At 39.7% G+C, this 15,713-nt stretch overlaps 1 protein-coding gene across 2 annotated transcripts in view; it reads left to right on the top strand.

Moving 5' to 3' along the window:
- Nucleotides 1-15,713, top strand: part of sema3aa (sema domain, immunoglobulin domain (Ig), short basic domain, secreted, (semaphorin) 3Aa) — a 37,031-nt gene that overhangs the window by 5,368 nt on the left and 15,950 nt on the right. For both annotated transcript variants that reach the window (XM_008400625.2, XM_008400624.2), the window contains exons 2-3: nucleotides 10,666-10,826; nucleotides 12,007-12,069. In XM_008400625.2, the coding sequence (XP_008398847.1) occupies nucleotides 10,666-10,826; nucleotides 12,007-12,069 (224 nt within the window). The remainder of the gene's footprint in view (nucleotides 1-10,665; nucleotides 10,827-12,006; nucleotides 12,070-15,713) is intronic.

The following is a 15,713-nucleotide window of genomic DNA, read 5'->3' as shown; positions in this document are numbered from 1 at the left end:
ATATAATATTGAACTGGAAAATAAAGCTTAATTGATTATCTTAAATGATAATGATGACACAAGCAGCAGCTCTGTGGTGTAGCTGTCCCTGGAGGATGGCAACTGAAGCAGACAGCCCAGTTAATACCAGTGTGTTATATTAAGAGCAGAGCAGAAAAGAGGTGCATTATTTTGTGCAATAAAACCCCGAGAATACTCCTCCGTTATATTTTTCATATTGACACCAACTTCAATAAAACTGAAAGGTATTCTAAGCATTAGTTCAGCGCTCGGGTAAAGAAATGAGCTGTAGCTCTTGTTGTCTCTGACACAGTTGATTTGTTCCACGCAGTCGTTCTCTTTCTTATTTGAAGGTTGATGGAAACAGATCAATAGAAACAGCTGTGGGAAGAAGACATTAAAAGAACCTCGTTATTGCTGTTTTCAATCCAAAAACCAAACAAAAAAAAAGCAAGAGTGAGGATGTGTAAAAATTGACCTTGTTTTTAAATTCCAGAGATGCAGTCTACACAGATGGACCAGAGTATTTGAAGAATTTAAAACAATCCACTAACTTTGATGGGAAGAGTGTTTGCAAGTAAGGCAAAAACGTTTTGGAAAGCATATAGATAGATGGGGATAAGAGAAAACCACTGCTAAATTTAACTGATTTTTATTCCGTGAATTCACTATGTGTCAAAATGAAAATAACAGGTAAACAAATGTTTAGAAGTGTAAAAAAAATATAGAACTTGGCACTAAACTTAGGTTGTATAACTTGTGTTTTAAATAAAGCTTTAAGACGTAGTGCTGTCCGTTTTGGTTGTAAATGTTTGTCTAAAACCTGTGAAGCAGTAGAATCTCTACTCATACTTACCACAAATTGGAAATCTCATGCTGCCTCGTTCCTCATCCTTGGGTTTCTCCCAAGATTGTTCGTTGGAATGTGGCATATCTCCCGTAAGGAAAATGCATTCGTATCGAAAACTATGATCAGAGCTCAAAAAGCCACAACAGGAGATAGCGCCAGCACCGCTTGTGTTTATTTACCAATTGGTGTTCTGGGTGTTGCACACGTAAAGACTTTTTGGTCTATGTGTACTTAAGAAATGCACAGGCATGCACGCCAGAAAAAAAAAAAATCCTGTGTCTTTGCATCTGTGTTTGGGACGCAGGCTTGAGTTACAGCCTTGTGCAGATTGCAGTAATGTGGGTATGAATGGGTCCCACCACCTGCTAAGTCTTGTCAGTCAGATGGAGAAAGGGTGCACCGTTCAATCTGAGCAGAGTCCTGTTACCAAAAGGAGGGACATCTTTACAGAAAGACGCACAGAATGAGTGACAAAGGGAAAGGATTAGCAGGCAAACAAACGCGGTAAACTAGTCAAAGGAACATGTAAAGATTTGTTGTTTGGAATAGGTGTATGTTAGCGCATTGTGCATTATAGTTGAAGCCGAAAACGATTAAAGTACAAGTTGTCTTTTTTTATTTACAGTTTGCTGTGTATTGGTTTTTCTTTCCCCCCGACAGAAACCTCAAAAATGAACAAATTACAGATTACAGTTTTGATGTAGTAATTCTTCCAGTGCAAAGACGTTAATAAAATTCATTCAATACTCGCGCAAAAAAGCGTAACGCGTTATCCTCGGATACTATGGCGAGCTGGGATCTTTGGTTTTGTCCTCAGATTTATTACCGAGTTCGTCTTTCGCTTCAGTGTGTTCGATGTCACACTTTGCCGGGGTTACATTCAGATCTCTAGCCTCGCCTCATTAATTTGTAATAAAATGGCAGAGCTGACATTCAGCTACACCGTGCGGCTGACAGGCTGCACTAACAGGCTCGGGCTCCAGACACGGCCATGATAACCACAGCCTGGTTCCTCTCAAAGTCCATCCATCAAGCTGCACGGTGATGGTGCTATCTTCCCTTTTTCTGCAGGAGTGATATTGTGATAGACGCAACCCATTTTTAACAGTTTATTCTATTCCGTGAGGCTCACATTGGTTGGCTTTATTTACATACCAAAGAGAAATGTGCATGTGTGTTTTCCCAGACAGCCTGGTTATCCTGTGAGCATTTGAGCAGTGTGTGTGTGTGTGTGTGTGTGTGGGTTAGTGGGATCCCTACAGCTGGCAACCAGGCCCCAAGCAGTCTGTGGTCAAAGCGCTGGTCTCTGCGGTCCAGCCGTCCAATGACTACAGGAGATACACGCTAATGAAATGGTTCCACATTTTACTGCTTTTGTTGTGTGAGTGTTTTTCATGTGAGCTCATGTTTCTGGCTTAGCCTGCTGTCATTATCCCTGATTTTAGGTTTCTGCTGCCTTTATCTCTCACTCTGCTACACTTTTACTGCTTTGCTTATCCCGTCAAATCCTCCAGTGAAATGTGTTTTTCCTATCCTGTCTCGTTTTCTAGAAGGGGACACTGGAATTTCTTGCGATCACAAGAATATGTCCAGAGTTGAAGACGAGGAAACATTGAGAGTAAAATTCCATACATTTTTAGGCTATTAAAATGGATGTAAAAATAGGAAGTATTTGGATAATGTTCATTGTGTGCAATTTATTTTCCATAAATTTTTTAAAATACAAGCTGGATTATACTAGCAGGGGTTATTCCAATTTCCTGCAGCATAAATATTACCTACTATTAGCATATCTAGTAATATATACTGCCATTAACATCAGACACATGTTAAGCATCTTATTAGGACTGTCTGTAAAAAAAATAAAAATAAAAAAAACGACTAAAATGAAGCTAAAATCTAAATATATCAAATGTGCGTAAACAATTGTTTAAGAAGAAATGGTAATTCCAGTAGCATATACGCTGGACCTTCTTACGATATCCGTGGAGTCGATGAAACTTATACTACTGCTGGAAAATAAAATGAAGTCCAACAGCTGTCGAATATTTAATGGACAAATATGTAGCCGTTTAAATTCTGTCTGCCAGTCATAAATGATTGAGCACCAAGCGTTTTCTGATTGTTCTGTGTTTGTACAAGTGATGAATATTAAAGATAATAAATTCAAGCATGCTAGCATGTTATTAAATTAATGTCACAAACAAATTACAATCTTCAGTAGTGATATAATAATGCTAATATTTGTATCATACATGTTGTGTCTATTCGGTATATGGTTGTTAGTACTAGTACGTATTATATATATATATATATATTGATATTATTAGTATTTCATAACTGTCTCTTTATTAAAAGACTAGTTGCATTCTGCAGACCATAGAGCCCCCCAGCAATCAGACAGCTGTGTTTTGACAAGCCAAGGTGAGACTTGTCAATCGTCTTTCTTTTTTTATTAAACTGTCTTTAAAGTACGTTTTTCGAAATTCACATCAAAGCATTTATACTTTAAACTCTTATTGTGAAGGTCAGCGAGAATTTCTCTGTCTAAATTTGCTGCATTTACGCTTTGAACAACGATTCAACTTTGCAGAAAAGTGTGTTTTCTTAGCAGCAGTTGCAAGGTTACTGGAGGCAGAGGACTACTGATGTCGCTTCCTTCACTGCGCAGTTATAAAGTCAAGAATACAGATACTTTGAACACTTACTGCCCTTTTGTTGGTTGAAAGACTCCTGCTTTACTTTTACGGCCTTCTGGTGAAGTCATCGTTGCTGCGTTTCACAGACAATCAAAAAATGGTATGTGTGTGTGTGTGTGTGTGTGTTGGCCAAATATGCTTTTAGTGTTAAAAAAACCCCCCAAAAAACAATAATAAAAACTAAATACGTCAATATTTTTTTTTTATATTGTAATCATTAAAATTAGTAGCGACTTTATCCCCTCCACATAAAACCCAGGCACGAGCTGCTAGATTTCGCACATGAGGGAAATCGGAGAGGAAAAATAAGACTGAAGCCTCTGCAACGGCATAGAAAAACAATCCCTAGAATGTGCATTACAAATGTCATCAATAAACTCCAGTCACAGTTGGTTTATAATTGGCGGTGTATTTGGTTACGGATCTTTTTGCTCGTGAAAAATAGACTGCGGACCGGTTTTGAATGCCAAAATTGTAGTGACAATGAAGTCGACACTGAATTCATTCATGCCAATCTGAAAATTCGCACCAGAGCTGCTCTTTGCCTCAGAGTTCATGGTAAAAATGCATGCTGAAAGAGAACCTGTTCCCTGTCGCAGACTGTCACTCAAAATACACCTGAATGAGGTCTTTCGTAGGTCGGGCTGTGTTATTATACAGATGGTCGCCAGGGAAACCACCCCACACCTGCTACTGTGTTTCAAAAAGACAAAAGCAAAGTGGTGAACTTTTTCTGGCATGTGTGGGTATCCTTGAGCTTAAGATAATATAACACTTTCTTTAGCAAAGCTTAAAGCAAATTTCCATCAGGCGTTTTTCTGGGGGGGGTTCGTGTGTGTTTTGTTTTCATGTTCCAACACCTGTGTTTTGTGGCTGCCATGGGAGCAGCAAATTGTGCTCCTTATTGCATGCAAAAAAAAGAAAAGAAAAAAAGTTAAACATGTGACTTCACCAACACTTTTGGGGGTTCTAAATTTTATCTGTATTTAATCATTATTTTGTAGTTGTAGGTTTTTTTGCAAAGGAATAATTTCTTGAAAATGCCTCTCCTCTCTTTTTGAGCGTTTGCTGCACAATTGATGGGTGAAACGACTCTCGAAAAGAGCTGCAATGTTCTAATGGAACTCCATCTATTTGCTAGATCTCAGTCAAGTGTTTTCTGCTGTGGGGCTTTTGTGTTCCCCGTCACTCAAATGCACATTTGCGCAGCCGCGAGAGCCGGCATTCAGATAAACATAATTTAATGCCCTGTCTCCTTTCTTTCATGGAGTTTCATTATTCCGCCGTTGCGTGGCATGTAGGCGTCTAAAAATGCCTGCCTGCTTGCTGAATGGGGGAGTGAAGGGCACTCCATAGACAACTGCACTTGAATTTTTGTATTTTTTTATTTCATTTCCAAAGCTTTGTGATACATGATGCACATTATTTTCTGTACTGAAAATATGATAGAGACACAAATGCTAATTTATGTCAATGGCTTGCTTGTACTTTCCAGTTTCAAGCTGTACTTCTCTATATATGGTTTTTTCTTTTCTTTGTGCATGAATTAAATAAGAATTTAAAGTGCTTTGGGTGCTTCTAGTGAAAACCCCTTACATTGACTAAATGCTCTTTTAGTTTTTTGAGACAAGATCAAGATATTTTTTTTGCTTTGCAGAAAAAGAAAAAAAAAGTAGAACTTGATCTAAAGCCACAGTAGTTTTTTGGTTGTTTTTTTTTTTTTGCCAAATTGAAAAAAATTACAACTTCAGCTGATCATTTTCAAACTATGCCAAGAGATTGAATTGTGTTTTTACAGTTGTGGCTACTTGATTCCTAAACAGCTGCCCAGTACTGTGACAATTAAAAATACCCTTGTCCTTGTATCAGAAGACTGCTTTAATAAAAGCAGTCATAATATTTACATTAATGTAAAATGCTGATGGAATGTTCTAATGTCTAGCCACATCTGCATGGTAATATTATCTGTGTCTTTCTGATTTTCTTAATTTCATGTTTGGACATTTCTTTCTTGGTTAATGAAAATATTGCCCACATTTGGTATTTTGGGAATAATAGTATTTTTTATAACTTTTTTTTTGTTCCATTTTTTATTTATTTTTTTTAGTAGAGGAATTTGTATCCATTCAGCATTTTTGGACCATTGTTTGAACTTAAAATGCATTTTTTTAATACACTAAAATATCAGATTTTTTTGTTGGTTTTGTATTTTTGGGTGTTGATGATTTCATTTAAAAAGAAAAAAAAATGCATCTATTTGTGAACATTTCTCGCAGTGTCCACACATTTATTCTCCAGGACAAGGACAGCACAAATACTTTTTTCCTCTTCTGTTCTTTTTAAAACAGCTGACAAACCAATGCATTATCATAATGATTAGAGTAGAAATTAAACTTCTGAGTAAAATATTGTGGTCCAATTATTTAAAATACTGGTATAAACACAATTGTTGCAGCGTTTTGCAGAAGTGATCTGTTTTGAAGGAGTTTCTTATTATTTCTGCTGGTCTGGTGTAACTTTCCCTGATGTATATAAGGCTGAGTTCCTGCAGAATGTTAATTTTTCTGAGACAGTTTTACTGTTCGCTCAAGATGGACACCAGATTTATTCACAATTGCATAACGACATGACAGCTGCGTGTCTGTCGGGAGGTCCAAATGGATTTAGCATTTCTGGACACAGGGAATTCACCTAATCTGTGTGTGGAATCCACCTGTGCGTAATTTGAACTGAGTTGAGATGAAACGGATTCACGACGGCCCTCGGAGGATTGTTGGAGAACATTAAGCTCCTTTCCAAAAGAGACGGTGGAGGTGTTGATTCAGGCGATCCTGAAAGAAAATCTGCATGTCAACGTTGAGAAGTAAAGCAACTGAAGAAGCTGCAGCAAGACTTCAAAATTACTCTCCAATCTGACTTCAGCTGCTGTTTCAAAGAACAATTTTCAAGACTTTTTCTCTAGACTTCAGGAGTACCTGAGCGCAAATGCACTCCACAGTCTTTAGATTATTTACTCTAGATTTTCTAAACGATGTATTCTTTTTAAACTTCACACAATGAAATACTTTGCATTGGTTTGTCACTTATAACCTTATCAAAAAAACAGAATATTGTGTTTGCAGCAAGACACAGTATGAAGGTTGAAGGTATGAATAGGTTTCCAGGTGCCAAACATGAGCTTTGTAGGATTCATGTCCAAGTTTCCATTGTTTCTTTAAATCAAGTTAATTTACAAGCTCAATTAAATCACAGATTTTCGGGGATTTCGTATGAACGCAGGTGTGTGGCGTCTTTTTGTGTATGTTTGAGTGAATGTGAAAAGCGTGGCGGTGTTCGCCTTGATGAGCATAGCTTCAGGTTCCACATGTAAACAGCAGAATTTGTTATTGAACATGAGCAGTTGGTGCATTTGTGCAAAAGAAAAGAGCGCAAAAATGGACACTGAATGGAGAAAGATTGCATGTGTCTGGCTGAATTGTGTTCAGTGAATGTGTACTGAGAAGTTTTTGTGTCAGTATCTGTTTGCACTAAATGGGTTGAGTGAGCCTGCTGTGTGTGGCAAGGGGGCCACATTCATCACAGTGTGTGTGTGTGTGTGTGTGTGTGTGTGCGTGTGTGTGCGTGTGTGTGTGTGTGTGTGTGTGTGTTTGTGTGTTTGGGGGTCCCAGGTTAGGGACTGTGTTCCACATGCTGCTGTTAAACTAGCTTGTGCTGCGTAAGCAAAAAAAAACTTCAGAGTAGATTAGAATTGACTGGACAGATCTGTTTTCAAGTAGAACCTGTGTGATATATGCATTCAAGTCACGGTGTAGGTCTAAGAGTGGGGCTTGCATTTTTAAAAATAACACGGCGCATTTATGATAAATCTCCTTTTCCCTCTGTGTGCCAGAGTTTATGTTCTCTGTGAATATGCATGTTCTCCGCTCGGTTGCTATATTTTGTATGAGCTCTGCTGTTCCCCGTCTCCTGTGCTCCCATTTCCAAACGAGCGTGTCTGTGTTTAGGTTGGAGGTCCTTAGGTGCTTACGCCCCAGTTCTCTCAGAATTTTTTTTTTCCCCCAAAACCACAGTAGATCTCAGCCCAGATAAAGCCCTTTCTGTGTTTTCGTGCGCACAGGCCACCTTGTCTTTGTCAAAGATCGCCACATGTCGAGAGATGTATGTCTGTCTCTTTTTTTTTTTCTTTCGTTTTCTACCTCGGCTCATTTGGAGGAAACCTTTCGTGACAGAGTTCATGTTGGATTAGCCCCTGGATTCAGCTTGTTTTCACATCACACGGGTCGTCACATACGGACAACTTTTCTTTTTTCTTTTCCCATCGATTTGCTTCAACTCTCAGCTGCGTATTCAAACTTATCCTGTTGCTCCTTTGCCATCCCAAAATCTTCTAGATGTAATTCATTCTTTGTCCATGTCGAGTTTTCCTTTTGCCATGTCCATTCCACTTTTTCATTGCTGAAACATAAGACGACTTCTTGCCACTCTGACTGAAAATCATATTTCCATATTTCCCACTTGATGGAGGTGGATTTCTCAAAGTCAGAATGCAAAGCGAATTTTCTGTACTGCATTCTGCTTCCCTGTTTGATTTAAATTAAATCTGACTCTCTCCATGTTTTGAATGAACCTGAAGACTTGTCTCCATATAACACAGAAAAAGGCTTCTTGTATCCTTGTGCTTCTTTTTGACTTCCTATCTAAACACGTCATCAGTTTCTCTACATTCCTTCAGATTCGGGTTGTTTGCTTAAAAGCAGCTTTGAATCAAAGTTCTTAAATCTATGCATTTTCTAAATAATCCCAATCTGATAGAATTGAAGTGGTGACAGTTATGGTAGCCACGTGTTTGCGAGTGGCAGGATATTGAAGTATAGTAACAATCTCTCCACCCTGAAGCCCACACGCATTCCCTTCTCTGGGCAAAATGTTCACGCAAACTCTTGACCACAGACCACCACTCGTACCCACACCCACCCACTCTGCTTCCTTCGAACCCGAATTCAGCCGACGTGGATATGGTGCAGCCATCTTTATTAGGTGACAACCACGGCCCTCTCGCAGCCCCATGCCACCCGCCTGTTGCTCTTTCAAAGCGGATAGAAACGGCGCGTCATTCATCCATCTCCCTTTCCTTCCAAGATCTTACGCACTGTGACCGGCTGCAGATGACTTCTATAACGTCCCATCAAGCCATGTTTTGTAGGAAGAGATGACTGGGCTGTTCTCTTATGTGTATTTGTTTGGTTGTGCTTGTTTTGATGTCATGAATCAATGACTTTGGTGTCTAATCTTGATGCTGATGGTGATGCTTGATGGATTAATGTTGTGTATTCAGTAAAACATTAATAAATGCGTCATTTTTTCTTTTACAAAATTTAGGTTTAGACTGCCTTGCCAGTTACAGAACAAGCTAACATTTTGCACCTTTTTATTGTGAAAAAAATATTCATATCTAGAACAACTTGGATACGGAAATACAACAAACCTTTGCTGTCCGCTATAGAAATATGTATTAAATATTGAACAATTTTTTTGTTTTTGTTTATTTGCACGGTATGGTTCTGGACTAGCTATACTGATTTAAAAATAGTTTAGAGAAACGTGCTACTAAAACATGTTGCGACAAAACAGAGTTTTGCTTTTAAATAATCAACAGCTTTATAACAACTTGCAGTGCAATAATTCCAAAAATGTCCTTGCTGTTTCTTCATCTCGTTTTGTGGTTCTGGTTAAGATGGAGACTTTTCCCCACAAAAATAATTAAAATAGATCAACTTTGTCCAGTACAAATCTCCAGAGGGACAAATCAAACCTACTTTTATTAAAGTTTCCTGAACAAGAATCCAGAACAAATTGCTTAATGGACAGCAGTCATGCCCCTTCTCTAAGTTTTTCCTTTGGTTTGCCTCAGAGTTTTGTCCTGGTTCCTCTCCTTTAACATATTGCAAAACTGATTCCGTAGTGTACATGGTCAGTGCTTATAGCTGAATTCTAAATTTTGGTGTACGCCACACGCTTGACTCACCTTGTAAATTGACTAAAAGGTTTTCCAGTTGGTAACATTTAACCATCCAGTGCCTCATTGTGGGTCTAAAGGGACATTTGAGTCTTTTTCCTGGATAGTACCAGAAACATTTCAGGACATCTGATTGAATGTGCTTGAAGAACTGTGACACCTTCTTCCATAAAATAAAAAAAAATGTTTTTTTTACATCAGTTCTATTAGTAACATTGTTAATTTATTTTAATTTATGCACAAACACCTAGAATCACGAATCATTTGAATGTATTTCTTAGTTGCAGATGAAAAGAAAACCCCAAAAAACCACGACAGTCGTTTTTCAGGGACTTATGCATTGAAAGGAAATCCGTTTCTTTCATTTTTCCATTTTGCTTCTGCTAGTTTTTGTGAAAACAAGTGGTCTCTGTTGTTGGCTTTCATACTGCAGCTCTAAACCTCCTCATAGTTGAGGAAACACAGATTTAGTGATTAAACTTTAACTTATGGATGAAGTAGCAGCTGGACCTAAAGGCCACAGACTGCTCTTGGTTTTCTTCTTTGCTCAGTGACGCATCGACGTCTCATACCTTACACGAATCCGTACGTCTAAATGAAACATTGTGCAGAAGTGCGTCTGCAGTCATAAATCCCTTAATGGTAATTTATGTAATAACCTATTTGCAGATACATGAAACCACCCACGCATAATTCCTTACATGAAGTGTTTCCACTGTTTCTGACTCCATTATGAATTATTCAGCCAATCACACGGCTGAGCAGCCTGAGCTCGGTTCCTGATTGTGACATGCTGTGCGCTCTTAAAACTGCTAATGCCGGACTTGAATGGCGTGCTTCAGTTTGTGAGCGCCTGCAAATATTTATGTGGACATTAATGAAACATGTAATTTCCTTGGTTATAACTTTGCAGTGCCTCACGTCACGATTAGCAAAATATATATATATATATATATATATATATTTTTTTTTTTTTTTTTTTTACCCAGATACTAAAAAAGCAGAATGTTAGCAAGCTGCAATATACTTACTGGCACTACTTGTACTTGAAATTCCTCTTTGCATTTTTGTGATTCTTTGTTTGCGTTTCTTTCTTTCAGAAATGTTAGAATCCAGTAACCTCCTTACCTTTAATGGCCTGGCAAACAGTTCGGGCTACGACACATTCTTATTGGACGAGGAGCGAGGGAGACTGCTGGTTGGAGCCGAGGACTACGTCTTCTCATTCGACCTAGTCAACATAAACAGAGACCACAAACAGGTAAAAAATCAAAACCCCCTCTTTAGTCTGAAGTTTGGTGGTATTTGTGTGTTGGAGAGAAACGCGCTCGAGTTGAATCTCCTCTCCTCTGCCGCCCAAATCCCCTCTGGAATCCATTACTTCATCTCCCGTTCTCTTTGCCTTCATTCCGCCCACCGTCTGTCTCGGTCCAGACACGGCTGTTCGTAATTCCATTACTCCACCTGGACTAGGTTAACAGTCTTTTTATCTGATTCGGGCTGCTATCAGACACACGGGTCTGACATGGACTTGCCTGCAGGCTGCAGGGGGCTGCACAGGGAAAAGAAACTGATGAAAAATACATACCCATGTAAAAGAAAGAAGGAAAAAAAAAGAAGGGGAAATGTGTCCCTGAATTTCTTTGTCTTTTGTTTACAAGCGTTGCTTAGCATCACTACAGGAAAATGCCAAAAAGCTGCGTAGGTTTTTGTGTTAACAAACTGCAGCTGATCCACAGAGGAGATGTAGCACATTTTTGGACTAAGGAAATGTGAGAATGTATTAATGCATGAACATGTATGTGCATATATTTCCATTGTCTACTGACATCTGTGTGACTAGGAGAGGGAGGGAAAGAAAAGATCTCTGTCACAACTGCGTCCTGAGAGCATAATCATCCTAGATTTACTTGATTACAGCTTATTTCCTTCAGTGTGTGTTCACAATTAATGCGACACCAGGGGCCACAAGTGAATAACGGTGAGATCAAACTCCTCCGAGTCAAGCTGCAAAACACAACTTTCTGACCATATTTGAAGTGAAAAGTACAACCTCATGTTTAAGATTTTTAACGTGAGGAAATTTGAATGAGAACAGCTGCTGACACCTCTGAATATTCTCATTGCTTTCAGTGTATTTTACACAAAAAAAAAACACCTGGCATGTTTTACTTTGTGAAACTTATTTATTTTGATTAGTTTTTTCCTGTGAGCTGTTCTCGCCTCGTCATCGGGAATACATTGTAAATCGAAAATTTAGTGACCTGAAATGGATCGCTTCCAGGCAAATTCAACGGAATTTGAGTGGAAATGCTTCCCTTTATCCCCCCAATTTGCACTGAGGATTTACGGTTTCCCTGCATTCGTCTCATGAGAGGACACGTTCGTCTTTCTCTCAACCTCCATTCTAACGTGAATTTGTCTTTCTCCTTTTTGCACAGATTGCGTGGCCCGCCACCCCCTCCAAGAGGGATGAATGCAAGTGGGCAGGGAAGGATTCGGCAGTAAGTCCCTCATTCATTATGGCATCATGTTTGGATTCTGTCCATGGACTGAGTATTCGTTATCCGTTCAATTTTCTTTTTTTTTCTCTGTGAATCTTTTCAGATGAATCTAAAATGTTATTTAGAGTAGAAGTAAGGATCTCGATGGAGTATTCTTAAAAGGGACAATAGAACCGGAGAGCTAGAAAATTACCTCTGATAAAGGCGATGTTCCATTTCACCTCTGCCACATTTAACCCTCTACGGGCCAGCTCACCATTTCTCAGCGGCACCTGCAAATAACCTTACGGATCGAGTTTACGTGGTACATAAATGGGGCAAGGACAATGACACTGAGGTGATTTGCTTTCCACGATGAACAGATTACATTTTATGTAGCAGACTTCCAGCACGCGTGTGAATTTTTATGTGGAAATCTTTTGTTTGGATTCATGTTATCTGACACCGCGTGTTGGCTCACGTGGGCAAATCTGCTCGAACACGGACCGCATGCAACCGACTTTGTGTGCTCGCTGGTGTTGGCGTATCTTATCTTTGTGTTGCTGTTTAGAAAGGCCCTCTCGGTGTTGTATCTGATCTCAATTTCATGGTTGGATGAGTCTCGAGTGCAGGGCTGCAGGTTTTGTAGGATTATCTGGAATTGCACGCATCCTTTTGAAACTCGGCGGCTCCTCTGTGCTCAGAGTCAACGGCAGATTTCTGGGGTTTCGCTTAAAGTGAAAATCACTGCCCCTTGCAAAGTTAGAGAGTTTAGGTCTGGCCTTTGACTGGGTCATTCTAATACCCAGTCTAACCCTAACCCTAGCCCAAACAATCTTACTGGTACTCTGGCTTGTTTTCTCTCTGGAAGCTGGACCTCCACCCTAGCCTCCCGTATTTAGCAGCCTCTAACATGTTTATTTAATTGCCTGTACTTAGTTGCACTTATTTCCCCCAAATGAACACCCACAGCATGATACTACGACCATGATGTTTAACTGGGTGGTTTTGGGGGGTTAAAGTGCAGTTCTACTTGCATTGTGAGACAATCTGGAAAACATCAGGGGATTTGAATACTTTTGCATTCCAAAGCACATGAGCAGCACACTGGCACTCCATCACACACAGGAAAGAGTTCGCAGAATCGCACAATAGACAAAATTGGGTATTTGCATGCTGTGAAAATGTTTACCTTTGAGAATGAGGCGGTGAGAGCAGAGACGGGGTAAAACACAGAGAGGCCTTGATTAGGACATTACCAAAGCATTCAGAGCTCCCAAAAGCAATGCCTTTCTCTAAACCACAATTTACAGCCATGAAGCAAATGTAACAGCTGCCCCCCTCTAAAAGAAATGCCTAAGGACTTTATTGCTACCCCTAGCCCAGCGACTGTAACATTGTCCAGGTTGTTGCACCACAATGTACTGAACCGTGAGTTCAGACACACGACTAGAGCTTCGTGTTGAAATTCCTGATGTCATTTGTGATTTGCAGCCCGGTAATCATGGAAAAAGAAAATCAAAATCCAGCCGTTTTCTTGCAAAATGTCCAGTACGTTTTCTGGATTTACTCAGAGATCCTGTCATTTATTTTATTTATTCATTTATTTTTCTTGATTTACCCACACATGTCCAAATCTGTCCACCCATTTCTCTGAGGGGGAGTCATGCTCAACACCCTGTCCAAAAAGAGTGATTAAATTTATCCAAAGCTGACTCATTTATTCTCCGTGTGGATTTTGTTTGTCACGGTTTTGTGATCAAGGAAACGGTTTATTACTGGGGGGCAACGCACAGCTGCACTCGTGTCACTGCTCCTAACACCTGTCAGTGTTTAGGTGCAACTTTACCTACCGCGTAGCTGACGAATCCAACAAAGACACCCGTGTTAAATTCTTAACACGGTTGACCCTTGAGGGGCTTTATTGAAGTTGATGAAATGCACATAATCGGGCGTGAGAATGATGTGAGCGGACAGAGGGCTTCGGCAGTTCAACGGGAGGAAACACAGAAGGTAAAGTCGTTAAGGAACGGAGACCCATACGTTCAGGGCAGCAGCTCTACATGCAGGTTCAGTAGTATAAATGTCTTACTGACGTTTTTAAATGGATAATATTATTAATACTTTTAACTCATTTTGTGTGAGAATAAGTGAATATAAACTAACGTTGTTGATCAGTAATTTAGGCGTAGGATGAGCTGCCTCCTAAAGTTACTTTCCTTATTGGGAATTTGACACCAAGTCCAATGATTGCAACCAAAATGACAGCTGTGTAACTGCTGAGATCAACACACCTTGTTCAATACTCAAGAAGGCAATGAAATGGCGTGCAATTTGACAGATCCTATTCAAAGACCAATTGTTTACGTCATTTAACGTTGGTGCCAAATTGTGTTGGTGTTGATTCCTTTCGTGACACCAGACAGGCTTCCAGTCGAGAAAACGTTCATCCTAGCCACCCATGGAAGCATAAATCCCAATTTTTATCTTTTCTGCTCACAGGCTAACAATCTAGCCATTTAAAGCCGGCCAGCAGTTCTCTCCAACTTCATCCCTACAAAACAAGAAATCAAAGTACATTATTTCTCAGAATGTCAAAGCTTCTCCTTGAGAAAAATTACCAAGGAAGATAAAACAGTCGGAGCTCAAACAACACTTTCTGCCCTTTTAGAAAAATAACAGAAATTTCTTATGCTGCAGGAAGGACTGCAACTTGTGATCACACTGTTGATTCATGCTGCTCTGGAAAATGTCATCACTTCAACCTGATGCCCCGCATCCATTTTTTGCCTCGCATCATCACATAATCAGAACGAGGCGTCTGTGAGCTTGAAAGTCTGAACAGATATATGTGTGTTAAAGAGGCAGGGAAAGAAAGGGGGTAATTTTGCTGTCATCTAACGTGATGTGCTCTGTTTTTCCAAATCCTCCTGCAGCTGTGTACCGATTTGTTCAACGGATATTGAGCATGTATTCATAATTGGGTTAACCTGAGCTTAATCTCTTAAACATATGTGCCTAAATCAGCTCCTCAAGGCTGCTAATAAGCCTCCTGCATTAACCAATGCTGCTGATTAGCGCCCTAATAAACAGTCTCACACCGCTGGGACCATCAAGAGTTAGAGGAGAGCCAAAGCAAACAGTGTGTGTGTGAATTCAAGCATGTGGATCATTAAAAGAGCTGCGGCTGATTTCCCTGATTTGACTTCCAGGTGGGGTTGCCTTGATGGAGACTCTGCCTCGCAAGTCTTTCCAAACCAACTGGAAAGTCGCTCATGTACTGGATTTTAATCAAAGCTGTTCCCCAAGCCCGGATACTTTCTCTTTTTAGTTGGTCTTTTCTTTTTTTCTTTTCAGTTTGAAGACACCAAATGCTTATGAAAGTATCCCTACCTCTAAACTTTTTCTTTTACATCAGGAATAAGTTTCTTACATACTTTATCAAGCTTTGGGAAGCACACAGTGCACTGTTCAGTCTGTCATTAAACTATTTCAAAAGTATTCCACAACTGCAGCCCCACTAAGACCGAACCATACTGCCAAATTAACAGCCCGGTCAAGAAGAGCATAAATCAGAGAAGCAGCCAAGAGGCACATGGTAGTTTTTGGAGGAATGCCAGAGATCCACTGTACATGTCTGAGGATCTGTTGACAGGACAACTATT

The sequence above is a fragment of the Poecilia reticulata genome, linkage group LG23, assembly GCF_000633615.1.
Source record: "Poecilia reticulata strain Guanapo linkage group LG23, Guppy_female_1.0+MT, whole genome shotgun sequence".
Classification (NCBI taxonomy): Eukaryota; Metazoa; Chordata; class Actinopteri; order Cyprinodontiformes; family Poeciliidae; genus Poecilia; species Poecilia reticulata.
The sequence above is the reverse complement of the archived record's forward strand: the minus strand, read 5'-3'. Positions and strand labels throughout refer to the sequence as shown.